A 27,792-nucleotide genomic window follows, 5' to 3' on the forward strand; every position below is an offset into this window, starting at 1 on the left:
CCCCGTGAAGAGCTGCGGCTCTTTTCCCAGCCGGCCCAAACGCCCTTTCTCCCCCAAGAAAGGGCTCGTTCAATGGCCGCAAAGGGGGGCGGCATTTAGACACCCTGCCGCACAACACACACACACACACACAGACACGGTTTTATTCTACACACATGTCTTCTAAATAGTGCTCGTCTATAAGAAAGGAGGTACACAAGCAGTCTATTTTTCCCGAGGACACAATCTAGGATGGGCTGGCTTGATGAACTGTCATATTTATGATTGGCATTAGTCTCTATGGATGTGTATTCAAGGGGGGAGGAGAGGGGACAAGGGTGTTGGATTATTTAAACATGCAGGAATAGAAAAGGAAAAATTCTACTTACAGTCACAAAAGAGGATCCTCTCTTCTCCTGTGTTCTCCAAAGGGAGAGCAAATAGCACTGCCCTCAAAGGGGAGGGGGGATAAAAAGAAGAAAACCTCTTAAATGTTTAACTATCTGCTTAAAAGATGAATCTCGCTAAAAAAGAAACTGCCCGTTATCCTCATGTTTCCACACGTTGCCTCGTCTACAGACACTATCCCATTCCCGTTCCCATTCTTCTCTCCCGGAGCAGCCGAGGAGACACGCTGAGCGTCTCCGTCGTTTCCTGTCCAGCCCAGATCCCGGCGCTGCCTTCAGGGCCGGTGGGAAATATCTTATTCCACAGTTGATCTCAGAGAAGAGGGATTACTGAGATAAAACGGCAGATACGGAAAAGAAAAAGACACATTGCGGTGTTGCCAGAGAAAGCCCCATTTTAGCATAATTTTCTGAATATTAATTGGTAAAAAATAAAGAAATTATATATATATATATAAATATATATATAAATATATATCCACCAAAAGAAGGAGTCCTAGAGGAACAGTGAAGGCAGCATCAGTTATAGTAGCTATTCTCTCCAGTCAGTGGCAGTAGATAATGATAATAATAATAATAATAATAATAATAACATCATAGAGGAGAAGAAGAACAATGACGATGATGTTAATAATGAGAACTATAAAACATGAATAATTAGGGAAACTATTATATATATTTACTATTATTATTGCTATTATTACAATACAACTATAAATAATAATACTATGTTAACAGGGGTTCTTGCTGATGCTCTCCTAAAGCTGCCGCCAGACAAAAGGGACTTCCAGATTAGGAGATTATTGCATGTTATCCATATGGACACATGGCATTACTAACCCGTCAATCCCCCATCATCCATTTTCTGAATCAGAATTACAGACAACATTTTAGAAATGCTATAATCCCCACTTCACAATCCCATGAATCCGACACCATGTGTTGCCCAACAAAGTCAGCATTTTCCACCCTTGTATGGTCTCTAATCCCTGCTCTGGCCAGTTAAACCTGGAAATACAGGAAATGCATTGAAACAAAGTGATATATTGTTGCAATTACGATACATTTGTATCTGAAAAGCTATTTTACTGGTTTGTAGCAGCAGAAAACTGCTAAAAACGGTCTGATCCAAATATAGCACTTTGTCGCCACCTAGTGGACATATGACGTTACTGCACCTTATACTCAACCCCATTTTGTGGACACAGCCGTGGGGTTTTTAATCAATCAAAAATAATTCAAACTTGTGGTATGGTATTAACTTCTTATACAGCTGATATTGCACTATTTTATCACTAGCATATGTTAACTGTGCCAGTGACTCATACAGTATAGAGACAGTTTCTTCGCTTTTTCTCTGCCAGTCTCCTTTTGTGAAGTAATGGCACTTTGGCAGTCACACAAATGTCAGTTCAAACTTGCTCGATACCTGTTTTGTGCCTCTCCTTGTGTTCAGTAAACCTTGGCACATGATACACTGGGTCATTGCCCTTTCAGTCACTCACTCCACCTCAAACTGTGGCTGCAACATAACAGTACACAGCAGAAAATACACATATTTACACAACATGTTCTCATAATCTGCTTCAATGTGCCTATTGGCATTCATGCCAGTATTGATACTGTCTGTACTTTCATGCAAAAGCTTTTAAATGTCTTTTAACAAAAGGGAATACAAGGCTTTTTGTGTGCTTTTCATCTCCCTCATTCTCAATAAAACAAACAACCAGTCCACTAGGTTGGAACAGGACTGTCTAAATGAACTCATGATCGTAGTTCTACATTAATTAAATGCTTAAGTCATCAAAGGTCACAAACTCTGGGAGAAGGAGCGGAAACTTCAGAAGAGGGAGTGTTTACTGCCACAGGATGTTTTCCTTCATGAGAGGATGTGTGAGGCTCAGTCACTGCAGCACCGTGGGAGTGCTTCAATCAGAGGCACAGTGAGAATGTGATGCGTTAAAGTGCATGGAACCGAGCTTGACGATATCGGAGTAGCAGATCAGCATACAGTCAATGCAGTTTGCAGAAAGAGCTTAAAGTTTTAGGTGATGAGGGAGCGCCTGGAGGCGAGTTCAGTCTTGTTGCAGAAGATCAAGATGAGAGCTTGCTGGATGTTCATGATGCTCCTGAGCTGCAGGTCATCTCATGCCACCAAGCCCCAGGGCAGCTGCATCTGCAAAGGTAAGGAGGAGATTTTATTGCAACACGTACATTTGAGCTTTTAGTCATTTATATACCTATAATTATTAGTATTCAGATGGTTGTGGAATGCAATGCTGGTTCCTAAAATGAACCTTGTAGTCTCCTAATGGCTGGACTTGTGGGGTAAGACATCTTAATGTACACCAGCAGCTACCAGTCAACAGAGGAACTTCAAAATAACTTGTTGCCTCAACTTTAGGATCGTTGCTGTTTAGCAACTTCAATTCAACACTTTTCCATGGAACAAATAGCACAAAAAAACAAAAAACATGAAACCACCTCCTCGTGAGTGGCACACTTGAGTCAGGCAGTGGTTGACTCAAGTGTGCCACTCACTTGGGTAAATATCAGTTTTTCTTGTGAAAAGAGAAAATGTAGAGATACTGAACAAATTGCGTGCGGGGGTGGAGTGGCTGTGAAGGGACGAGACGAGAATCAAAACCTGAATTTCAGTTGGGGGAACCAGATGCAGATAAATGAATCTTTGCAGGAGTTGTAGCCGTGAGAAGCCACTTCCTTTTTAAAAGATGTTTGGTTTTGGTTGCAGGATCCTGACTCGTTTTTTGATTGCATCATAAAAACACCATGATGGGCTCCTCTAGCTCTCTGCTGTGCACACCGTTTATATTTCCTTTGATCTGACATCATACTGTGTGTGTAAGAGACAAAAGTACAATCACCCCTGAATCATTATCACGCCTTTCTCACCAGACCAGATCAAAATAGTCTGTGAGCCTGCTGGAGCCGATGTGCCTGTGCCATGCCCGAAGTTGACCGCCGAACCCGTGATAATCAGCCTTCTCAAGGACGATGAAGTGATTTACAACCACAGGAGCATCAGTGACAAGCAGCCCCCAAACTGGAAACCACTGTACACCAGGGCTGGCGTGGAGCTGCTTGACAACGCAGACAATAAATCATTCAGTTTCATGCTCACCGGGGTGAATGCAAGCAGCTACGGCATCTACGGATGCGAGCGCATAAAGGAGTATCCTCCTCCCTGGGAAAAAAGTACTCTGTGGATCCTGCTGCTCATAGACGGTAAATGTTCCCAAGAGGTTTCAAAGGGGCACATCTTCGATTGTGTGCGCCCAGTGCACTGACTTCTTTCTTCCTGACTCTTTCTTCCAGGACACCAATGCAACTTCCACAAAGACGACGGGACGCCTGGAAAACAAGAAGATGGAATTCTCTGGATTTGGATTCTGGGGCTGGCACTTCTGTGCACCTACAGCCTCATCATCACCATCATTGCCGGCATCATCTGGGTAAGATATTCCTCAATTGTGAATTATATTTTTACCCAGTTCGTTGGGAGTTAGAAAGTCCTCACATGACGAGTGTTTTACAGCTGGAGAGTAAACGCGCGGCCTAAAACACAGGCACAGCAAAAAGGGCACATATACAGTTTCCGCTCAGTAACACATTTTCAGATGAACTTTACTTTCTATGTCCCAGATTTCCACGAACTGTTCTGCAAGAGCGTTCTAACCGTCACAATTTAATTATCAGTGGGAAATTTGTATCGTATTTCTCGGGTAATAATTTTGTCAGCCTTAAAAAGTCCCTCAATCTTCCTGCAGGTCAAGTGGTGGAGGTCGGATATCCAGAGCGACTACATGAACACCAAACCCAAAGCACACAAGGACTGCAAGAAGAAAAGAGGGGTGCAAATTCCTATACAACGTCACTTCTGATCCCCATTTGTACAGCCATTAGTTTAGATGCAAACACACAGTTCCTTGCAGCAGCTCGCTCTGACCAGCAAAATATTATGAGTGAAGTTTTGTGCCTTTTTATTGTCAGTACGAGTTGTTATTTGTCTACACAGCAAAAGTAGCAGTTCTTCCTTTGGCAGTTGTGGTTTTTATAACACTTTTTTTTTTTTTTTTTTTTTTAAATGTACCCAACTTTCTGTGTCACTCACTGTTTAACACAGATCTTCAGCTGGAATCCCTCTTTGTGGTCGAAATACAAGGGGTTGTCTGAGAGCATCTAACCACATTCAAAGGTTTTACTCTGCTCGTAAACCTGCGTGGTCGATATATGAATCACGAGTGACCACAATTTTAAAATGTAAAAAAAAAGCCGTTTCAGGTACCTAAAGAAAAATAAAGTCTAAATACACACATTTCCTTCCGCGCTTTTATTTCTAAGAAGGCAGAAATAGTTTCGTGAAAGTTTCGCTGAGGTTGATGAGAACCAGATATACAACAAGGAGAGGCAAACACTTCAAGCAATAACAACCTGCACCGTTTCCTGTCTTCCTCCCTCTACCGTTGTTTTTTCTACTCTAATCCTTCGTCTTTCTGCAGATGTGGCTTCTTCAAAGGGTAAAGCTTTATCTCGCTCACCTTGCAGTTTATGTGCACTTATTGCAAGCGCACACACTGCTTTTATTGGTTTCATTTAGCAGCACGGTCTTACTCATCAACCTCCGCAAGCATCAGCAGGATTAACACATTGTTTCTGTTAGCTTTTAGAGCCATTTTGGGCCAGATGGCATAAAAAACAAAAACAATAAAAAATAATTTTTCCTCCACCACAGTCACTCCTACGATGAAGAATGTCACCCTTTTACAAACTGCGAATTCATCCAGATCACGTTTATTTAAGTACTTTAATTTCTTTCTTATTAACTGTTTACAAGCCTTTGAATAGCACAACGAAATCTGTGTGTTCATGATGATTGCACGGGTTGAGACTACTGAACCAGATGTGGCTCTTGGCGTCCGTCCTCAAGATCCACTTTGGGTTGTGCGTCTGAGCTGAGGTGTTCTGGAAAAATCCGTCCCCGGAGGAAGTCCGTCCTCTTTTCCTCCGACTGCAGCTCCTGCTCGGTTACCTGGAGAACAGGATCATGTCAATCTGGCCGTCGCTGATGCACTCAACACGGTTCCTTTTTAATTTAGTGGTCATAATTTGTTGAAGGCGGGATGTATTTTAGCGTCTCCAACAAATTCATAAATAAATATTATTCTCACCAGGACAGGGTCATATCCCAGTATCTTCAGATGGCGAATCTTGACAGCCAGAGGGCCGCGGGGATTGGACGTGCCAAAGCAAAAGCCAGAGTGTGATGTGCAAATTACTGCAATTCTAGGAGATCAAGACAAGGAGTTTCTCAGCTTTATAAAAAGGTCAACATTTGAATTCAGGTACAGGCATGACAGGGTGAAAGTGGCGGTTTGCTTCAAAGACAAAAATCTGAAATGTGAGAAACAGACAGAGCAGATTGTGGCTTTCCTTTAACCGAGAAATTGACTTCCTTTGACATATTTTAACTGCATATCTTCATTAAGTTATTATAGTTTGGGATTTGTAATTTGATTTTTTTAATTCCATTTTTTTGTCGTGCAAAATGCATTTCTACTACGACGTAGGACACTCCCTGTGTAGAGCTGGACAAAAATATATAATAAACACAATAAAAAAGGCACCAAGAAGACATAAAAAGTGCACAACAAATAAAACAGTCAATGCAAAGTTATATCCAAACGATTTAAAGGTTGTAAATAAACGTATATTGTTTAGTTGAATATGTTTTTTTCAGTTTCTGTTTATTTTTTAAACACATAATTATCAACCATGTCTGAAGAAATAAAACTGTGTTGCTCTGATAAGACCAGTGACTGAAAGAAGTACTTTCCCATCTCAAACATTTAAATTAGTTCTAAATCCAATTTAAAGCTTCATCACCATCATTGTGGTCTTAAATAAAACAGTCCTGCTTTTATAACACTATTTCATGATATTTTACAAAAGCGAAGTGGTGGAATCCGATATTGGGTGTATGCAATCGTGCGTCAATGCCCGACATTACTAGAACAAAACGCCCAAACATCCTCTCCACCTGCTCTCACGTCAGCAAACTCCACCAAACATGACATCAGCACATTAGATCGCAAAACAACAACTAAACGAGTCTGGTGATGTTATCGACTGCACACTGGCATCTTACCTTTGACTGCTCTCTGCTGGAGGACGCTCTTCTTCTGCACAACGGCTGGCTCCTGTCACAGAGGTTTGGTCTGGCAGAGGTTTGGTTATCAAACCATCTTAGAGTCGACGCACACAGACACAGGCGCTTGGTTGAATTAACAGAACTTAAAATGTATTAAAGCATTTCATAGAGAAGCTATGAAAAGCACTCATTATCACAAACCACTCGATCAACTTAACGTCTTTCCTCTGATATTCGGTCTTTACCTATGAGGTAGAAGTTCTCCACCACCACCATCTCCTGCAGCGTTGTGTCCGCCTGGTCCGCCAACACACTTTGCAGGCTCTGCGAGAGCCACGGGTTGACTGGTGGACTGCTGGGGATGGGGTCTCCCAGGACAGACGGGGGCACCGCCACGAGCCGAGGGAGCAGAGGACGCTCAAGACCGAGGCACAAGTTCACCGTCTGAAACATCCTCTCCTGGTTAGGGAGAAACCTGGGTGCTGAGGGGACATAGAAGAAGTTCAGATGGATGAGTAGAAGACATCGGAGACAGAGTAAGACTGTCCAATGTGAGTCCGTTGTCTTACCTGTCGTGTTAAACTTCTCCAGTGTTCTGCTCTCCAGAAGTTGCTCCAGTGGTGCAGAGGGGAAGTGGCCCAGGAGACAAAGATGGTATACAGCCTTTAGCAACTCAAATCCGGACATCTTGGGCAGATAGGAGTCCAGAGCCCGGCTCAGACTCTCCAGGAACCTGGAGCAGCAAGATGAAACCCAACGAAGACATCAATACTGGAAACCAATAGTCATGTGTGTTAATAACACCGTTTAATAATATTACATGACTGGCTGGCGGAGTCAAATCAGACGGATGAAGACACGCGAGTGACCTACTGCTGTCTTTGCTGCTGCAGATCATAGTTCAGAGAGGAGTACACCTTGAGGACACAGAGGAGGTCTTTCAGTGTCAGAGCGTCAGGATTGGCGATGACCTTCTTTGCAAACGCCTCCATTAAGGCGGCGGGACAGAAGGCGAGGCTCTCAAACACGGACAGGAAGAGGACCACCTGCACAACGACATGTAAATGACGACTTATGAGTTTGTTTATAAAATAGATCGTAAAGGATATTTGACGATATACAAATAAACTGCTTATTGATAGCATTGAGAGTAAACATTTCACAAAAGGAGTAAGAAAACAGTTCGTTGCAGCACCTGTTTTTTGGTCCATACGTCTATTATAGAGGTGACGTATTCAGAAATGTCAGTGAGCAGATCTAAGTCTCTGTAGTGCAGCTCCCTACAGGACTGCAGGACTGTATACAATCTGTTGAAGGGGATTCCATGGAGGTTTTCTACCAGAGAAGACAGAGTAGGTTATGAAAACTTTTTTAAAGTATAGTATTATATTCCAGGCTCTTTCAATTTAATTAGTGCTCACGACTTTGCGAAATTAGACTACAATTCAAAGGTCTCATCTTGTGGAGAATAGGTTCCTACCTTTAATCGTTTTGCTGCAGACATCCAGCAGTGGTTTGGAGTAGAAGCCCATTGTGGCCATAGTGGAGATCATGTATTGGGTGTTGGGAAGGCTGAACTGGTCCGTCATTGATAGAGCCTTTCTCTGGAGAAGGCCGTGGACAGAATGAGTGTCAACATATAATGGATTCAGTTACAGGTAAAAGAAAACACTGAACCTTTCGGTCAGGCCCGATAGTTCAAAAGTATTAAAATGTGAAAGCTCATATGAGAGAACGCTGAGCAGCCTGCACAAGAGCTGGCAATAATAAACTAAAAACAAGATAGGAATACCAAATTCGGTCAAAACCAAGATTCATAAACCAACCTCGAGTTTCCGTTTGAGGTCCAGTGGGGCGTCTTTACCCAACAGACGCATCATGGTCTGGAGAGCCATTACATTCTTGATCCCGGGGAGACGGGCCTCAACTACCAGCCTAGGACAAAGCCACAATAAACTTCAATGTAAGCTGATCTGAAAAAGAAGTGGTAAAACTCTATATAATTCTGCAACTGGAAGGTTGTATCTTTGAATGGTTCTATCATGGAGTAAGCAAATGCATCTTCTGATAATCCTGACCTCATGCCCTCCTTTAGTGCACCGACGTTGGCGCTGCCCTCCATATTTTCCAGACAGGAGGCCAGGATGGACAGGGCCTTCTCATCGAAGTCATTCAGATTCTCCTGTTCGAGGGAAATGAAATGTATTTGGATCAACACAAAACAAAAATAATCCCAATATGAAAACATCTCTGCTTGCTGCTCGACAATCTCTCGCTGCCTACCTGACAGGTTCGGAGGAAAGTCTGGACAACACGGCTACCTTGGGGAACACCCAGTTTGACCATGCCCAGGAGGGAATACGCCAGGTCCTCGTTGCGCATCTGCCCCACTCTCTTCATGGCCATTTGCAGAAGCTTGTCAAATGCAGGGTGCTCAAACATCAGCTGCAGCTCGGAGCGCCGCTGCTCATCCGACATCTTCTTGGTGGTGGACCACATGTGGGTCAGGCAGTTGCTGAACTGTCGCACGCTGGGGGAGTATTGTGAGGTGAGGTCGAGCACGTCGGATGGGGAGCCACAGTGCTGCAGGCCGTCCAAGAAAGGCGACCTCCTCTGTGTCTGCTCCAAGCCCGTCTCATCGGGCAACGAAGAGTCTCCCACAGGAGAGGAGAGACGCTTCTCCTCCTCCAAGTCCTGACTGTGAACCCCACCCTGTGAGTAAAACCTCACTGAACCGACAGGACTTTTATCCAACAGGCATGTCTGGCTTCTGCTCCCTGGGCCCCAAATGTGTGCCAACTGCTGATTGGGGAAAGATGGGGCTTTGATGGCTTTTGCCGACAAGAAAAAGCGCAGGCCCCATCTCACGACCTCCTCTGACACCCGGACAGACATTTGCCAGCAAATTAAATAGATGTTTTTGTTGTTGTTTTGTTTAGAGGCAACGCTAACTGAATAGAGGTTAAGTTAACATTATCTGACGGTCACCATTTACACTCTTGAAACACATTGGCAGTTAAATTATGTAAAATAGTTCGCACAAATGATGCACTCCATGGTATGACTGAGCTGCCTACAAGGTCAACAGACTGTTATAGTTCGCAGCTAACGACGTGACGCCCAACAACGTACCGCTATAACCGGGGAAACATACAACTAACGGTGCCCAAATAACACGTGGCGCTTGCGAGACCATTTAAAAGTTGATATTAAAAGTTGTTCAGCAAAGAGACAGAGATCTACCTGACACTAAAAACATGCCCAGTCAAACCCATGTCAGCTAGCATGCTCATGTGCTGCTGCTTCGAGGAGTTGTGTGCGACGCCATATTTAGTCCCCCGGTCAACTTGGGAGGCTGCACCGCGTACTCGTCAGAATACAATACATATTTTTTATTGTGAATGTAATATATCACAAGTAAAATATTTAGTACTGTTTATACAAGTTTTGACCATTTTAAAACATAGGTTTCACTGTTATCGTAACACGTCTTGATCTTTTTGTGTGTGTTTTTGTGGTTGTTCCTACACGGACTCGAATGAGTGCAGCATCCAAGGTTTCCTAGCAACCAACGCCACGCTGATAGAATGGCAAAATTTGTGCTCGCTGGTAAAGTCTGATTTTACTCATTATTATCTGATATCATGTCACTGTATGTCAAATAATATCACCTTTCTGATTTAAATGTTTACCCGTACAGGCCAAACAGACTGTCCGCATTACGCCACAGCGGAACTATTAGCAGACCGTCTGCAGAGATCTCTTCCAGACTTCCGGATCCAGAAGATCTCCATCCTCCCACATGAGTGGCAGGTGGTTTTTCTTATTTTTAAAACTCTGTTCAGTCTCTTTTAACTCACAAATCATTCGTGTTTTTTTATTTGTCACCTCAATGTGACCTTTCACTGGTCTCTGACAGGATTGGCTGGAGTCCACCTGCAAGAGAAATGGCTGGAAACACGAGGAGTCCCCTCTGGTTTGGAGGGAACTGGTGGACCAAGGGGGGAAAGGGATGCTCTTAGGGGGCTTCAGTGACTTCCTAGAGCATTGCCAGGTAGACATACGTTATATGTTATCTTAATTAAAATGACTTCTAAACTTCCATACCTGCCAATTTCTGTAATTAATTGGTTGTGCAGGACTACTACAGCATCACATCAGACTTGCCGACGGATTTAATACTGCATGTTGCAGCAGAGAATCTGGAAACCAAGATGAATCTTGTTATCGAGGAGCAGCAACGTGTCAGTCTCATCAAACCCTTTCACATATGGATCAGTAGGTGGGTTGGTCTGGGAAAAACTCAAAACTAAAGAAATGTATGTATAATAATTAAATTTCTCATACCTTTCCAGTGCTCTCAACCCGACCAGCCACTTCCTGATCCCCAATCTGCTCTCTGCCGAGATGTTTCCACATGTTTCTGTAATCAGCCTCCACCTACTGGACCTGGAGGGGAACGAGGAGGAACTGCAGTGGCTGAGGATGGAGACGGAGGACCTGGCACTCCGTCAGCTCCATCAAGTACTGGGATATTGCATTTTTTTTGTCCCCATATCTGAAGGAAAACAAAGCCATCTAACTGTATACATTCACAGGTGACTATTCACACAGATCTGGAACAGGCCTTCCAAGAAGCGGACGTCATCCTGCTGCTGGATGAGTGGTGGTCTGATGACAGTCATGAGGAGGAAAAGAGGAAGGTCAAGGGAATCTCAGACAGGTACAGAGAGTACGGACAACTGATGGACACGAGGGCCAACAAGGAGGTGAAGGTCATTGTGTCTGGTGACTCATTTGTCAACCTGAGATGCTCACTTCTTTTGGACAATGCACGCTCCATTGACAGCCACCAATTTGTCACCATGGCAACTCAGCTGGAGAATGAAGCCAAGGCCATCCTTGCAAAGAAGCTGAGAGTGAGGACTTCAGGTAGTGAACTCTCTCTCCGTACTACTGCTGTATATTCACTTTTCACGAAAGATTCAACGATCTTTCCATTTTCTTCTGCTCCAGAGGTTACAAATGTCATCGTGTGGGGAAACATCAGTGGTAGTTTCCACATTGACCTGCAGTGGGCGAAGGTTTTCAACTATGATGGGGCAATCAAAGGACCAGCTTTCTTTTCCCAACAACCTCAAAATATTGTCCATGAAAGGTTTGTTTCAACAAGAAGCTTGAGGAGGAGGCTTATCTAATTGTATTGCCTACATTGTATTCGTTAACTCTACCCACCTGGCACTTTGCAGGCCAAACAAACACACAAGGTCCAATATCAACTTACAAAACTCCCCTTCATATCTGATTTCAGTCTGTGCCAATGTTGATTGCGCAGTATATCTGACTGCACTGATCAAAAACTTCCTGGGACATGCCAAAAAACCAACAACTTCCTTCCCTTCTCCAGGAAATGGTTGGAGACAGACTTTCAAGACTTGGTAATTTGTCAGCGCGCAGCTGTGGCTTCAAAGTCCTGCCGAGCAGCTGCCATGTCGGCCGCCAATGGGATCCTCGCTGTCCTGAAGGCTTGGAATGGCATCTGTGGTCCGGATGAGGTCTTCTCTATGGGTGTACTTTGCCCAGGTGAAGACACAACACAACCTCAGACGTTGATTTGACCGGATGTATGATGAAACGTGATTGTCTTTGGCTACTTGCAGGCGACTACAATCTCCCAGATGGCATCGTCCTCTCACTCCCAGTAACTTTCACAGACGGAAAATGGTCCGCGCTGCGCAACGTGACTGTTGGAAACGGGTTGAGGAAGAGACTTCAGCTTTATGCAAGTGAACTAAGGCAGGTATGTCAAGTTACAAACACACACACGTTCATAGCTGCAGTCTGTTACCATTTAAACATAGTGTTTTAAAACATGTTATAGGTACTAACAAGTGTTTCTATTTCCCAGGAAAAGGAACTTGAATCAGAAAATGACATGACTGTCATGAAGAAGACAGTTGATTGACTTGAAAGTTGGTTAAAATGATCAAAGGAAATAATCCAGATACATCTCAGTGCCACATCTCAAGTTTGTTTCAGTTTGTTCTTTTATTCTCTTACTTTCACTTTTATTTGACCAGTTTAATGACAATAAATCTCTTTGGCTTTGTGAAACTCATCCATAGCCATTTTGTTTTTAGATGTAAAAGATCAAACTGAGTACTTTATGGAAAAAGGAGAAATTAGAAAATATATTCCTTTTCTTAAAATTGTACAGTTCAGTGAGTGCATTTTTTTTTTTATAGTTCAAGAAGCGATATTTTAAGCAGAAACCACACTACTACCATACACAAACTAGTCCATTAAGATCCCCCTCTAAATCTGATGTCATCACTTGCCTTCCATTTACAGTTGGGCAGTCTTGAAAACGAAGACGCATCAAAACTTGCCTTGCCCTCGTTGGTAATTAATTAAACAAACTGTATAATGGAATCTTTTAACCTCAAACATTCAAATAGTTTCCCCCCCACCCCCTCACAAATTGTGCAGTACTTTGTCAGTTGACAAGGAGAACTTGAACAGAGTGCTGTTTTTACATGCAGAATATACACGTTCCATTTTTAGCATTTCTACACTATACACAAGGAGACACTGACTGAAAAAAGGAACGGTTAGTACAAATACAGTGCACTACGTACGACAAGTCGGGAAATGGACACATGTTCTGCAATGATATATTCTCTTTGTACAATCCACCCCTGAGATTTGGATGCTGAGTGGTTCACGAAAGCAAAATCGGCCTTTTAAGAGTCAAGCACAGTGCGAGCTTTCTTTTTGTCACGTCAAAGGTTTTCCGCAAATCCCCAGCAGATATGTCTTTAAACTATCATGTCTTTCCAGAAACAGAAACTAAATCTGCTCTGATAAAAGCAAGACTCCGTTGAAAATGTATCTCAAATATTGATCATGGTAAATACATGCGTGGTGCATGGCATGCATGGACTTGTCGTGGCACAAAGGAGGTTATTTGGTAAATATACATATCCCAGTGATGACTAACAAAGAGGTACAGACAGGCCAATCAAACAAGAAATGTGTGTTGTAGCTAAAGAATAAATTCCATTACATATGGGCCAACTACATACGGGTGTGTTACGTCAAATTCATTCTGCAAATTTGAATATAAATGGAGGCATCAATCACAGAGGAAATTCAGGAACATTTCTTTTATCTTGCTACATCAAAGTCACTGGTGTGTATGGGTAAAGATCTACTACCTGTCAACATCCAACAATGTCAAAGATTAAGTTTCCATTTCCAGGCAACAAGTGAAAGACCACTAATGACTGAATGTTTCTGTCAAAACTGTTACCGTGGAGACTTTGGAAGTAAGGATAAAGTGAAGGATAACTATTGATTTACTAAGTCTAACTCTGGGAACACGCAACTACATTTTAAACCCAGACGTTCATGGTGTCATAATGAAAACAATTATCATACAATCGTTATGGGCAACTGAGGGGATTCAATTTGCTTTTAAACTCCCCCTTAATAGAACTATAAAGTTTAATCGACTGACAGTTAAATAAAATAATTTATAGCATATATTAATAGTTATATAATCCAACATTTCAACTCTCCATTACACTATCGAGACAAACATTTGAACGAAAACAAGGTGGAAGTGTTAAGCTTATAGCCAAGGTTGAAAATAAAGGCATCATCATTAATCTGACGTGAGACTGAACATTTACTGGTTTTTCACTACGCAGTAAGAATTTTGCCTGCTAGTTTATCAAGCAAATTTCAATGTTAAGATGACCAAGCAAAACCACATATAACATACTTTGAAACCCCTGACAATAACCATGTCTCTATAACTGTTGAACCCAAGCCGGCTCTACCCTGAAGCTGATGTGATGAGGCAGGCCACAAAAAAAACTCTACAAAAGGCTGAACAGACACTTGTAATGAGAAGCTACGAAAGCAGAACGCACCACGTTATCTCAACCGTATGCCAAACGATCACCGACCAACTGCATTAAACGCCAAACTCTTTGATAAATGTTTTATAGCAGTATGTATGGATATAATGTAGGTCAAACGTACAAATAAAAACACGACCGTTGGGCGCAGGAGGAGGCAACGGGGAAGCTATGACTGTGGTTGATGCTGAGGAGACGGAGGCGTCTCTGGAGCTCCTGAGGCTCCTCCCACAGCCAGTCTGTCAGCGATGAGGTCCAGCCCCTCATCAAACTGCTCCAGTTCACTTTGGTCCAGAAGCTCAAAGTCCTCTTCCTCGGTCGGAACTAGTGTGTCGTCGGGCAACTCCTTGCAGGAGCCGCTTCCTGCCGTGATCGCCTCATCCAGGTCCTCGTCTGCTCCCGGCGCTCCTTGTGTAGTGTTAGCAGTGGTGTCAGTGGGCGGTGTTGGGGTGGGGATCTCCAGAGCGCCTGGTGGGGTTTTGGTGGGAAGGAACTCAGCCAGGGAGGGGTCCTCGCTGGCCTCACTGGAGCGCAGCAGAGCGGACAGAGTGTTCTGCACCACGGTGGAGATGGCTGTGCTCACAATCTCCTCGCTCAAGGCCTCCAAGGACTGTTGGGTTTCCTGGGTTACTGCGGCTTCCTTCTCCTCGCCCACTCGCGTCCCCGCTTCACCCTCTGCGCCCGGGACTTGCAACGCGCCCTCCTCACCCCCAGGTGGCCGTCCGTGTCCGTTGAAGTGTGTGTTCACAAAGTGGAGCGGAGACGCTAAGTGCTGGATGAGGAGGCTGGCGGGGCTCAGCAGTTCGCTCTCTGATTGGGCCCGGGCTGCGTCCCCTTGGCCGCGCAGAGGGAAGTGGAGCAGGTTGTGCTCGATGGATGGGAACTCCTCCACTGAGGGGAACACAGGGAGATCCCGCAAGTAGGACTCCTCCGGGTCGCTGTGTAAACTCTGCTGGTCCAGGTCTGTAGGGGAGATGAGACAGGGGAAAAAAACTGAGATTTGGCATCTCAGCCAAATATAATTTACAGATCAAGATGTTTTTGGTTGAACACTCAAGATGTAAATCACAAATATATGTTTCTTTGTTTACTTGAGCGCAGAACATCCTGCATTTACTGAATTAGAAGAAACCTACTGATGCACAGAACAGAGAAGTTGATATGAGCATTAATTTACCTTCAGAGAAGTCCGTGAGTTGAGGAGTGGTGGCCCTGGACACTGAGAACCCTCCACTCTCTAAGATGGAGGCCTCCTCATCTGATAACTCTGAGTCTGTGATGGCCATCGCCAGAGCTGTTGTCTTCGCATCCACCTGACCGACAAAACCACAGCGTTATATCACTGTCAAAACACAAATATATCATCATCCTAAACAAAAATACATACACACAGACAAACACAACCTGCTCCCCTCACTACTTCTGCTTTCTCTGTTGGCCTTTATGTGGGTGGGAGTGTATTGTGTATTAACTTTTAAAAAAAAAGTGCGTCTCCGTACCGTCGGGGCGAAACAGGACAGCTCCTCCTCACTCTCACTCTCCGTTTCAGCTCTCGGCTCATCCCCCTCCTCTACCTCCTTCTTCACCTCTGTTAAAAACACACATACTCACATTTAAAATGCAAGTGAATGAATGACGAGAACAACCGATTCAAAAACAGAATGGCACTGTGTTTTACGCCATACCTTTTAGAATGAGCACAAGTACAAGTATACGCTTAACATACTGGGATGAAAGCACAAAGGTAACCAGAGGAACTTATGACACTTCCTTAATCATTAAGACTGTTCTATTTACATATATGTAACACATGCTGTGACAAGGAGGTTGGATATCAGTAAGAGAGACAAGAAAGATGATCTCCATCGATTCAGGTTCAGGCTTATGTTACACTTCCTCCTCGCATGGTTAAGTCCCATATTAATACAAACACAAGCATGTGTTTCCGTAGCTGCAGGATTTAAAATGTGATGCGACGAACACAAGTGAGGCCAGAAGAAGAAGAAGCCCAAAGGCGCCGCAGAAGCACTCACTTCTCTTGTCGTGCTTGCGGTGCTCGGTATTTCCCTTCATGCTGTAGTCCAGTTTCATCAGGATCGGCTCAAAGCCTGTATACATCCTCTGGATCAGCTCGTGGTACACCACCAGCGGCCACAACAGCACGCTCAGGACTAAGCAGGCGCGGAAGAAAAACAAGAAAAAAACAGTGACAACTTTAAATATATGAAAAGTATGAAAGCAGGAAAATGCACACTGAGTCTGCTCTAAGAGGAGATACATTTTAACAATTGATGTGATACATATCCACTTGATACAAAATATAAAAATACAAGCCAGACCCATTAGATCGATATAAACCTGCACCATCAACAGGTTTCCTGATTTTTTTGTAAACACATCAGGGCATCCCATACCACAAGAACATTGTATTAGTACAACTGTTTCTTAATGCCAATTAGGAAAGTGTTGACTCACCAATAATATAGATCATCATGATTCCTGGTACATAATGCCCAACCAAGGCAAGCACAAAACAGCCACTGCACATCATCACACAGAACTGGGAGACAGACCAAGACAAATTAGGCGATCACACCTTAAAGCTGCACAGGGCATACTTTTACTGTTTTTATTGTGCATTTGCAATAGCACTCTTTAAACAGCAAAAATAATAATTAGGATGACTGAAACATGTGGGAATATTCCTCTAAGGTGTCAATGGGCAGAGTCAAAGGGCTGTACCTTGCCATGGTTCTGTCGCTTGTACTGCAGCGTCTCCAGCAGGTACAGGCGGTAGGTCAGATAGCTTTCAGCCAGGTGGTAGCTGAGCTCGGGAATGCTAAGCAGATGCTGCTCCACAATCATTGTGTCACTGTACACAAACAGGAAAGCACACACACACACACACACACACACACACACACACACACACACACACACACACACACACACACACACACACACGCAAATGTACACAGGAAGAGAGAACACTTGTAAAAGGACACAAATATGTACATAAAGTGCTTCAGGCTGTACTGAAATGCTTGCAGGGGTAAAGTGAGATTCCTCGTGAATGTCATGACAGTGGAGACACACACATATAAACACCTATACACTAGACTGAACTCTGGTAAGACTGGTGGTTGACAATTAGTTCTGATGATATGGTGCGACATGTGATGGAAATGTCATGAAAATAAAGACAGACTTCACACTGTTAAAATGTAACCGATGCTCTGATTTTGAATTCGTTCAGGAAAGGAAAGCACAGAGATGTCTGTTCATCATGTACACACTGCATACCGTTGTTCAAGGGGAGCCTCTGCAGGTTGAACTGCAATAAGAGCAAAACACACAATTAGCAACAGTTAGGTCACTATTGTTACCGTTTGTTTCTTTGATGGGATGTTTTAATGACAGTAAACATATTAGGGTGGAAATAGTCTAAGATTTCCAATCTGATTTTCAATAACTTTATGGTTCTTTCAGTCAGATTTCCATCCTTCACGAAGCAAAAACATAGCAGGAAAAATCGTAATCTCAGGCAAACGCAGTGTACACACACCGATAAAGGTCATGGCAGCCTGCTCCATCCAGCAAAGGTACTGTGTTCCACAAATATAGATTTAAACTGGCTCAGCAACAGTGAGCAATTGCTTTGGGTGAAGAGTGACAAAGCCTCAGGACCATATTCAAATCCCATTAAGGCCTGGGCTTACTGGTAATGATGGGCAACTTGGGCTTCCATCTCTCCAGGAGCACAAGTCCCAGCAGGGACACACTCAGCAGGAACAGAGGCCGCAGGGAGGTGGATGACAGGAGCCTGTGGAGATACAAATAAACAGCCTGACAATTGGCTTATGTTCAACACATAGAAGAAGAAGAAAATGTCACAAAACTCACTTCCAAATGAAACTTCTCATTAAATACACCGGCATAGCATCTGTTTCCTGTAACTGACAGATGGTGAACGAGGCCTGGGCCACATAGCGTGACATGCGTGTTAGTTTGGATGCAGCCGAATTAAAGCAAACAGATGGAACAACTCTAAAATGACTCTAGTTGTCCTTTATTTGTGAATATTTCCTGGTACGAATCTGCTTGTGAAACGTCAAGTTTGAACTGTCTCGCTATCTACTTTAGCATCAAGCTAAAGACGTGGGATTAGCTAACTTATCCTGACGTTGTGTCCTCGCTGCCGTTAGCTAACAGCCGATGGTGTTAGCTAACGGCTATCGAGCTGTCAACAAGGCGGAACACGTGATTAAACGTTCGAATTCGGCCGGTTACCAGAATAACGTGTTGAGTGTCAAGGCGACGGTGATGCTGTACAACGGCCTTTCCCAGACCAGCAGCCTCTGCGACCACAGCAGCAGGGACTCGTACTGCGATAGCCAACCCTGGAGACGCTCCCGCAAACGGACAAGCTCCGGGTTCGCGTCCCCGCCGGCCTGCTCCGAAGTCCCCGGAGGGAACAGAGACTCCAGGCCAACCGAAGAGGAGGTAACCGAGGGGCATCTTCTGGCCTCCTCTTCGCTCGCCATGTTTCCCCCACTTTGTTATGTTGTTTTGGATATCACGGGGTATATGGTAAGATCGTCGTCAAGTGGGACAAACTTACAAATGTGAAGCATCCGGTTGTTGATTTCAAAATAAAATCGCCTTTGGCAACAGGTGAACGGAATGGGCCTTTCTTGAATGGAGAAGTATTTGGTCAATACACGTTTTGATGAATGCAAATGTGTTTTTTTAGAACGTTAATATAATTATTTGCAATGACCTCATCATCCTACATGTTATATTAATGATTACAGAGATTGAATATCAGGTATGCTTATTTTACTTTGAAGGCAATATTAATTTCCGGCCTCATTATTAATTACTTCCGGCAACTTGATGTACTGATGACACAGATGGGCAAACGGATCACAAGGCCCGTCACACAGATGAGAAAAAAAAAAATATAGTCACGTGTTTCCTTGTTGTTAAAGCTCAAGTATACCACCGTGTGGTCAGAAATACGGCAGCATGCATTAATGTTGCATAGAGGTAAAACACTTGAGACCTGCAAAAGCTCTCTCCAACAGCTTTTACTGATAATTTATAAGGTATATATTTTGGGAGGGCTATAGCCTGTGTTTTTGATTTGATTTGTTATTTGGGGCATTATTTATATAAGTGCTCTTCAGCCATAGTCCACATAATGCATTTATCCAGGAAATACCAGACACCACTGAGTGTTGATACAAATGTTTAATACAGAAATATACAGTATTGATCAATTTGATCAAATGCAGTTTCATTGTGCTGGAGACCTATAAAGATTCAATGCAGTATCAAGGTCAGCTCACTGGTATTATTGTTTCTTGAACACAGCACATAGATCACAAAAGACATCGTAATGTAAAGTAGCACAGTAAGGGGATTATTCTTCCTCTTGTGGTCTCTCAGTTCCTTCTCAAGTTGATTTCTGAAAGTCAAAAAAGCAAAAGCTACAATCATTCTACTCAGCAGCTATCATGAGTATCGTAAAAAGAAGAAGACGAGGCTTGAGAGGCCTACCTGGCTGTGTACACGACCAGGACTACACAGGTGGTAAAGAAGGGAAGGGGACCTTCTGTCCTCTGGTGCTAGGACAGGAGGGCATCAATACCTGCGGGGGTTAAGACCATGGCCTGCAGCAGGTCAGACAGAGAGATGATGCCCTTCACCACGTCCGCCCTGTCCACCAGGACCAGCCGATGGACCTGGGGTAAGGTGGGAAAATGATAAGGAAAGAACGCTCCCCTCTATTTATCAGATCTCGCGACGTCACAAGAAATATTAGACACCAAACTCTTTGGAAGAAAACAACCACCTCAGCGTTGACTATCCGGTCTATGATGGTCTCCAAGGTTTCATCAGGGTAGCACTTGATCACTCCCTCAACAAAACTGGAGCGCCTGCGAACGGCCTCCTGCATCGGCATGTCCAGATTGTTGTAACTCTTCTGGGCTGCTAGATTCTGCCATGAAGCAAACACGGAAAAACCTCAGTGTCTGACCAGGTGCCAGTGATCAACGCTATATATGCAAGGATGGTACACTTTAGGGCTTCGTACAGTGTACTTTAAGATTCCAAATAGAGCTATAGCTCCACATAAACAGTGCAAGTGTACGTACAATCACATCAAATCTTGAGTAGAGCGACACCACTTTGCCTGAGAAAACAAATGATTGGATGCAGTAGGTCAGACTTTTTTTCTGTGTATCTATTTGGAAAACCGTAATAATAATTAATACAGCTCTATAATGCAAATCGTATTTTTAAGAGCATACCTTGTTCATCCACCACAGGCAGCGCAGACACTCGCCTTTCCACAAAGATGGCGAGGGCCTCGTAAAGCGTTGCCGTTTGCTGAACTGTGGCGATGTTCCTGAACGTTCCGATCCCGAGCTCCTGGATCTGCCTTCCCATGAATGCAGGCGTGGGAACTTTTGTTTTCTGAAAACACCGAAGCAGAAGAATGTAAATGCACGCAGACATTTAAAAAACAGGTAGGTAAATCGCATGCTGAACATGTGCTTGCTCACAAATATGTGGAGGAACTTGAGGATTCTTTTGTGGGTGAGAATGTGCAAGATGTTGCCAGACTCTGGATCCATGACTGGCAGCCGGTGGATCTTATACTTAAGTAAGGAATATATGGCATCAAAGAGGCTAAGAGGAAAGAGTAGAGGTGTACATTTACTGCTGGTAGACTAAAATGTAAATTGAGTGAAAATATTTTCATAGATTCATAGTGTTACCTGGCCTCTGGGGAAATACTAATGAGGATGTGATTGGAGCACTGTAGGTAGACATCTAGGGAGAAGAAGACAGATAGCTCTAATGCTAAGTCACCGGGGTGTGTGTGCTGAGATATTTTACCCTCATCTGTGCTGGTTATTTACTTTGAGATGAATCACCTCTCCATGTCTCGATCTTGTGGCTCTCCAGCTCATACATTTGAACCTTCAGCGGAAAAAAACCCAAATGCCAAGATGCGAGTCAACAATTACACATCCAGTGGGTCAAATCAAACACTGCAACCCTGCAAAACCTGGAGTTTCACACTGTGTTGCTGTATCTGCGACATATATGTTGTAATAAAAAGAGAATAATGATCTTATGATATGAGCTATTGGAGTTGTATATTTAGTGCAGTTATTCTCACCAAAGGGGACCTGTAATAGCAATGGAGGATGTTGATGAAATCTGTAATAGTCAGCATACCTGTGAAAGAAAAGGATTTATGTTCCCATTATAGTCACAGGGACCAATACTCCACTATGATTATTCCATTAATCCCTCTTCTTACCCACAAATCTCTGCAACTTGCTGTCCCATAACGGGGCCGCCCTCAAGCCATTTGCCACCAGTGCAAAAAATGCCTTTTTCACCTTTAGGAAGTCATAATTTCACACAGTCAGTGATTATTTACAAGCACACAAAAAAGGGGGATTCAAGCTTCTATGTAGAGGTTTCTTACTTTTAGTTTGGTATCAAATATGACCAGTTTACAGCTGGTTGGAATGGCATCATAGCAGCTGTGACTTTTCATGAAATCCATGTAGACTGCGGCATCGGCCTCCGTGAGGATCACACTACCTGAGCGAGACATGGACACATGCAGTCACACACATACCACCAGCACAGATGCACATACTTGCACGTGTTCGTGTTCACGTGTGCGCCGATGACTGCGATCGCACCTCGTTTCTTTATCTCCTGCATCTTCTCTGGGAGTGGCACCTGCAACAGAGCAAGCGAAACATTCCCCGCATGACATTGTCAGAATAGTTCGACGTCCACAAGTCTGTTCGTTTCCCTCGGGTCCGTTAATGAAAACTAAACTTTTCTTTTAGCTACACTCAAAGTAACATTTCACCTGTGAGGGAGGCTCCATGTTTCTGTTGTGTGTCCATGAAAAAGTTGATTTCGAGGCAGCAGACGCAAAGTTCTGGCGACTCCGCTGGGTTCGTTTCCCCCTTCCCTCCAAGGCCGTTGGGTCTATATTAGGAGCTCTGTCGGGCCAGTGGCACAGGGGAGGGGTAGGAGAAGCTGGCACAGGCTCAGTGGGAGGGACACTTCAGGTTCTGCTTGCTGTCCCTTTAAAAACACACTAGTCATGGCCTCGCCTCCATGCTTGTTGAAAGGAACGCGTTGGCTTTCTTTCTAACATTTACTGCCAACTCGGATCACATAGTCGCCACCATTTACTGGCTTTGGTGGCGTAGAATGAATCCTTGAAGATGTTTTGCAAATGATTTATCTATGTCATAAATTATAATGACATGAGATCCTGGTCTATATGGAGTAAATGTCAAGGCTTCAGACAGTTAAGGTCTTCCCAAGAGCCATACGGTAAAACTTGGGACAGTAGTTACATGATTCTCCTCGGCTTCACGCTATGACGTTGACACAGACGACAATTAACAAATGTCACAAAGAAAAGCTTCCTTTATTAGTTTTTTTTTTTTTTTTTACAGATTTGTACAATATTTGCATTTTATACCATGTACAAAATTAAAAGGACTTCGTGCTTTATCAAATTCAAATGCTCCGTGCCATATTGTGAAAGGTTTGATTACAAAGTCAGTGTCTTGGGGGACCATGTGCAACTCTGTACAATAACAAATCTATTTAAAAAGACACACTTGACCCGTGCTGCAACAACGGAGTGAAATGTCCAATGTTGCACTGAAAAATACAGTCAGACTCAAAGTCCAGAAAGCATTAACAAAGAAACACTGCCGTTGGCCCAAAGCATGTTCTGTTCAGGAAGTTCACTTCAAAAACACCCACCAGAAACCAGTTAGAAATGGCAAGAAAGCCCCTGGAGCCCATCCTCTATATAAAGACCTATTCCCATTGGAGCATGGGAAATTTACAAGCTAAATGTTCACACATTACCATGTTACAGAGAAGTGCCTTTAGGATTATGTGATATCCTGTTGCTACAGAAAAGAAAAATGAGTCAAACCCTTTATGCTATAAATGACCAGAATAGGAGCAGTTGATGTTTTTTTGTGTGTGGCCAATGGCCGTTGCACTGAGGTATGAAAAGGGTGTTCTGGATTCAAACGGTCCATTTCCTTTCTTTGATGCTTTGTTTTACAAACAGTAACCTGGAGTACAAAATAAATCAGTGCTCGCTGCAGTTGTATGACCATTGCCTGATGTAAAGCCTGGCATGCATACATGAAAAATAAATGCTTACACTAAGAAAATATGGATAAGCCTGTAGGCAAAGTAAACTGGTTTAGTCCCTTCTTCATTAAAAAAACAACTCAACTTTCAGCTATGCTGTGAAACGTCCACACACTTTCATCAACTTGCCAAGCAGCTTTAATATTACAGCTGTAATATAATAAGTCAAAACAAACTCATCCCAAAGAACCTACATCGCCACCTGAAGGGTCTGAACTTTCAATGATTAAAACATGTGGCAAAACACTTGGGTTGCACCCAAGAAAACATAAACTATCTTTAAATTCCTTATGATATTCTCTGTATTTAAAAACAAGCTACAGAGCATTGAGGCATTTTATTTATGGCAAATATATTCTGAAGTGCTGAGCGACAAGTGACTTTCGCCCCCCTACCGTGTTGTTAAATTCTCACTCTGTGCACAATTACTCTCACCTTTGCACCTGTATTCCAGATCTGGAAAAGTCAACAAAACCTGACTTGAAGCGGTCGATGAGTCACACAAATAACGCTGCTTTCATTTCCAGAGTCCATTAGTACAGGTTGACAGCAGTGGAGTTTGCCAGTCGCTAGCCGGGCATGAGCAGCGCTTGGACTTTGTCGACGGGTAACATGGACTTTGGGTGACAGGGTCCCAGCTGTATAGGGGGAAACACCCCGAGGCGAGAGTTCAGACTTGGCTCTGCCCCTCCAAGGAGGCTGGAGGCCAGCCACGGTGCATGATGTTGATGGTTCCCAATGGTGCCATGAGCGAAGACTGTTGAGGTGTTTCTAAGCCTGCACTGAAGAGGAGGGAGGGACGCAAGACAGCCAGGACAGAAGAAGGAGACAGGCGACCAGGTTCGGGGTGCATCTAGATCAGAATCAGTTTCAGGATGTATGTGACCCATTGAGGCAAGGAGGGAGCCCCAGAGACACAATACTGAGGTCTGTGAGGAAGCCGATGGAGGAGTTTGTAGGAGGTCCTGGTCGATTCCAGGTGCACCGGTCTGACGGCTCAGACTGTTGTTGGCCAGAACGCAACAGGGGAGGCGCGGGGCTGCAGAAGGCGCTTCTGCTTTCGGTTCGGCGGTCTGAAGGTCCGGGCTAATCTCAGCTGGAGGTGGGAGCAGGGACGGGCCGCTTCTGGAGAGACTGAGCTGGTGCAGCACAGCGCTGGTGGCAATAAGGCCAGCCATGCTGGTCAGATACACCAGGCCGAGCATACAGGAAACCTGAGAATGAAATGCAATTAGGTTATATTGCTATTGCAATGTTTGTGTGGTCTCAAGTTATAAATGTAGAAGGAAAATAACAAGAATATATACAGCTGAAACAGAGCAAGCATATAAATTTCCTCTCTGCTTCATTGAGCTAAAATCCCCTTCTTACCTTGGTAAAGTGCTGATAGATGGCTGTGAGGGCTTGACTCCACACCGATTGCTCCAGAAGCACACAGAGGTCAGTGTAGGTGAACCAGCCGCGTTTCATCCCCTGCCGCTCGGCAATGCTGGTGATGGAGAGTCCACGGTCAGAAATGCTTTTTTTCTTTTTCACACAAAAGTTTAGTCCAAGTTTTATATAGCCAACAACCAACCTGGTTTCCAGTTGACTCAGTATATCAAATAAGTCATTTGGCTCCGTGAAGAGGCTCCACTCCTAGAAAATATAGGCCACAATGGTTAGGACAAAGAACTTGATCCAAACATGCATGTAAGCACACATCAAAGGCAAATGCACAAACAAACTTACAATGGCATTCAAGAAGTTCATCTCCAGGTTATTGACGGTTTTGACGTCCAACTTCCCAGCTGCTCCCCACTCATCGTTGAAAACCTCTTCTTCCTCTCCTTCGTCATACAGGTACTTGCTGGCAACCATCTAATTCAGAGAGAGTAGTGCATTTTCCATTGCAATATAATTAAAGTCACTACAGAAAAAAAGCAGTATAGGACCCAACATGTGAATCAGACTTCATTCGGAAAATGAGCAGCGACCAAGCCAGAAATACCAGTGACACATTTGGATTGGCTTTTGACCCCAACACACATACCATGGAGATCAGGAAGAGGTCAGAGGAGGAGATCTTCTGAAGGTACTCAGGGTTTCTGTGTCGGAGCCTTTCTATGTAAACGAGAGCCAGCATCATGGCACACGGGGAGATGCAAGCCTCCCTGAAGCAAAACAATAGGTTTGTTTCAGACGTATGACTGGCAGTGCTACATTCAGTTCCTGAAAGAATGTAAAATTCCATACAGACGTGCACATGACAAAGTACAAACCTGGAAACATGAGCAGCATACTTCTTCTGGAGCTTGCGTATGGGGCTTGGGGCGGACTTCTGGAATATCTCAACAGCGATATCTGGAATCACAGAAAGCAAAAATTCAAAAAGTCAACTTGTGAACAATCACAATCCATCTATCCAAGATTAGTTACATTGGGGCACAACTTTTAAGTTGTCCCACACATGTTGTATTCAGCACGAAATCCTCCTTTCTTTACATTGACTAATATAGTAAGTCAGGAAGAACAACTTGCACATCCAGTATTTCCTATGAGGGTGCGTCGGGGAGGAGCTTTGTTCTCTGTACTAACCTGGTTTAAAAACTAATATTTAACTCACCTGTAACCGGGCAAGAGAGGGAATCTAAAGAGCCGTCCTTGTCCAGCCCGTAATACAGTCGCTTTCTCACTCGTTCAGTCAACTTCTGGTGTCCAGGAAGAAACTGTGGAACAATAACACTGACGTTAGCATACGTTAGCTGGGTTAGTGTATTTAAACCGTAACGCTAGTTGTGGGAAACAAACGTGAACGTTAGCCAGGTAAAATAATCTAAATTCAAACAAAGCAATATCATCCACTAACACGCATATGTGAAAACACTGTATGTAGAGGTTTACAGCAGCTGGTACGACACGTTAAGACGAAAGCTAAGCTACCGCTGGGTACAGCTAGCTTAGCTTCCGTAGTTTGTTGACCTATCGGGATCGTAACGCAGTAACATACCGTGAACTCCTTGAAGTCCGAAAACTGAAAGGTCTTTTCGTTAAATAAAGCGTCGAAATCCATATCGACTGTAAGATTGAACATGAGCCCGCCAAACGTAGAAAAGACGACTGTTCGGCTCCCGGCTGACGAATAGCGCTCAGACAGCAACACGCCCTGACCTGATACACTTCATCAGGGACTCATTACCGCCATCTACTGGAGACACTGAGCACCTACAGCATCTTCTTCTTCTCTGCGTCTCTGGCGGGTTGCAGTACCGAGGTCTATACCGCCACCTGCTGCACCGGAAGATAAAGAACGGGATCTAGTTTATCTCAGTCTGGACAAACAAAGTAACATAAAAAAACAAACCAAAAAATACATAATTATATGAAACAATTATACTAGACAAATAGTGTTCCCCGAAATATGTTGGCTATTATTGAAGCCATTTGATTCCTAGCTCTATAGAGACAAAGTCAAGTGTTAGGAATTGTAGTTTCTCTTTTATTTTTTCTTCTTCATAATTTTCTTAATTTAATGAGTTACTTAACTAAGTGGTAAATGTATCATGCACATGAAGAATGACTAGTTTATATCACACTTATAGTCAGCTGGCTGTGCAAAGGTAAACATTTATGCAGATGGAGAAATTGGACAATATGTGGGAAGATCACATCAGATTACATATCAATATGTTTTTGAGGACAGTTCAAGTCACACACACACACACACACACACACACACACACACACACACACACACACACACACACACACACACACACACACACACACACACACACACACACACACACACACACACACACAATTTTAAGTTGAGACATTGCAGGCATTACATTGTTTTTCATGCACTGATCCAGTTTGACATTTTAGGGTATTTTGTCTTCTTTCCGACTAATGAAAGAACAAATTACAAGTACACATTTAGGTGTTTATTTTAAAACTTGTAATACAAAAACAGTTGTCTTATTGTCAGTATTCCATTGAGGAAGTTTCATGGAGATATCCTTTAGTAACTAACAGTTCCACTGCCAGCAATCGCACCGTGGATACTTGGCTTTACTTAAAAAGAAGAACCAGGATAGAG

At 43.6% G+C, this 27,792-nt stretch overlaps 6 protein-coding genes across 7 annotated transcripts; 2 read left to right on the forward strand and 4 right to left on the reverse strand.

Moving 5' to 3' along the window:
- Positions 1 to 2,437: 2,437 nt before the first annotated feature.
- Positions 2,438 to 4,397, forward strand: LOC306753025 (uncharacterized protein; the record flags this gene model as incomplete). The annotated part of the gene is made up of 4 exons (XM_079236856.1): positions 2,438 to 2,570; positions 3,303 to 3,632; positions 3,723 to 3,859; positions 4,175 to 4,397. 4 exons carry the CDS (start codon positions 2,438 to 2,440, stop codon positions 4,286 to 4,288), a joined length of 714 nt encoding a protein of 237 aa, XP_079092982.1. The 3' UTR covers positions 4,289 to 4,397.
- Positions 4,398 to 5,196: 799 nt separating this feature from the next.
- fastkd2 (FAST kinase domains 2) lies at positions 5,197 to 9,450 on the reverse strand (the record flags this gene model as incomplete). The annotated part of the gene is made up of 11 exons (XM_079236858.1): positions 5,197 to 5,436; positions 5,576 to 5,690; positions 6,553 to 6,649; positions 6,801 to 7,037; positions 7,125 to 7,288; positions 7,429 to 7,601; positions 7,751 to 7,890; positions 8,036 to 8,159; positions 8,382 to 8,490; positions 8,634 to 8,737; positions 8,839 to 9,450. The coding sequence occupies 11 exons, from the start codon at positions 9,448 to 9,450 to the stop codon at positions 5,296 to 5,298; spliced, it is 2,016 nt and encodes a 671-aa protein (XP_079092984.1). The 3' UTR covers positions 5,197 to 5,295.
- A 692-nt stretch (positions 9,451 to 10,142) lies between these two features.
- Positions 10,143 to 12,572, forward strand: mdh1b (malate dehydrogenase 1B, NAD (soluble); the record flags this gene model as incomplete). The annotated part of the gene is given in 11 exon segments (XM_079236576.1): positions 10,143 to 10,164; positions 10,256 to 10,368; positions 10,475 to 10,609; positions 10,695 to 10,837; positions 10,911 to 11,079; positions 11,154 to 11,487; positions 11,572 to 11,718; positions 11,891 to 11,953; positions 11,956 to 12,138; positions 12,216 to 12,355; positions 12,464 to 12,572. Coding segments are annotated over 11 exon segments (1,506 nt in total). The 3' UTR covers positions 12,521 to 12,572.
- A 2,034-nt stretch (positions 12,573 to 14,606) lies between these two features.
- Positions 14,607 to 19,024, reverse strand: retreg2 (reticulophagy regulator family member 2; the record flags this gene model as incomplete). The annotated part of the gene is made up of 9 exons (XM_079236575.1): positions 14,607 to 15,443; positions 15,658 to 15,793; positions 15,980 to 16,068; positions 16,514 to 16,651; positions 16,956 to 17,040; positions 17,223 to 17,352; positions 17,784 to 17,814; positions 18,200 to 18,303; positions 18,771 to 19,024. 9 exons carry the CDS (start codon positions 19,022 to 19,024, stop codon positions 14,650 to 14,652), a joined length of 1,761 nt encoding a protein of 586 aa, XP_079092701.1. The 3' UTR covers positions 14,607 to 14,649.
- Positions 19,025 to 19,766: 742 nt separating this feature from the next.
- On the reverse strand, positions 19,767 to 22,461 carry prkag3a (protein kinase, AMP-activated, gamma 3a non-catalytic subunit). Of its 2 annotated transcripts, none has more exons than XM_079236685.1 (12): positions 22,214 to 22,461; positions 21,991 to 22,109; positions 21,820 to 21,901; positions 21,676 to 21,734; positions 21,428 to 21,473; positions 21,269 to 21,323; positions 21,053 to 21,179; positions 20,798 to 20,963; positions 20,642 to 20,679; positions 20,338 to 20,484; positions 20,043 to 20,227; positions 19,767 to 19,950 (listed from the first exon to the last, which is right to left on the reverse strand). In XM_079236685.1, the coding sequence occupies exons 1-11, from the start codon at positions 22,233 to 22,235 to the stop codon at positions 20,111 to 20,113; spliced, it is 978 nt and encodes a 325-aa protein (XP_079092811.1). In that variant the 5' UTR covers positions 22,236 to 22,461; the 3' UTR covers positions 19,767 to 19,950; positions 20,043 to 20,110. The 2 variants fall into 2 exon arrangements, with proteins under 2 accessions (XP_079092811.1, XP_079092810.1); XM_079236684.1 differs by having other exon boundaries at positions 21,413 to 21,473.
- Positions 22,462 to 22,941: 480 nt separating this feature from the next.
- On the reverse strand, positions 22,942 to 26,784 carry cnppd1 (cyclin Pas1/PHO80 domain containing 1; the record flags this gene model as incomplete). Its single annotated transcript, XM_079236891.1, has 8 exons — positions 22,942 to 24,925; positions 25,083 to 25,200; positions 25,288 to 25,349; positions 25,443 to 25,571; positions 25,744 to 25,864; positions 25,973 to 26,054; positions 26,317 to 26,419; positions 26,701 to 26,784. The coding sequence occupies 8 exons, from the start codon at positions 26,782 to 26,784 to the stop codon at positions 24,281 to 24,283; spliced, it is 1,344 nt and encodes a 447-aa protein (XP_079093017.1). The 3' UTR covers positions 22,942 to 24,280.
- Positions 26,785 to 27,792: the final 1,008 nt, after the last annotated feature.

Source organism: Taurulus bubalis (genome assembly GCF_910589615.1).
Source record: "Taurulus bubalis genome assembly, chromosome: 21".
Taxonomy (NCBI): Eukaryota; Metazoa; Chordata; class Actinopteri; order Perciformes; family Cottidae; genus Taurulus; species Taurulus bubalis.

Coding starts and splice junctions, on each gene's coding strand:
- prkag3a (XM_079236684.1), bottom strand. CDS start 22,235: ATGCAGGAGATAAAGAAACGAG. Junction 22,110..22,213: donor GCAGGAGATAAAGAAACGAG/GTGCGATCGCAG, acceptor TGTCTCGCTCAG/GTAGTGTGATCCTCACGGAG. Junction 21,735..21,819: donor CAAGTTGCAGAGATTTGTGG/GTAAGAAGAGGG, acceptor TTTCTTTCACAG/GTATGCTGACTATTACAGAT.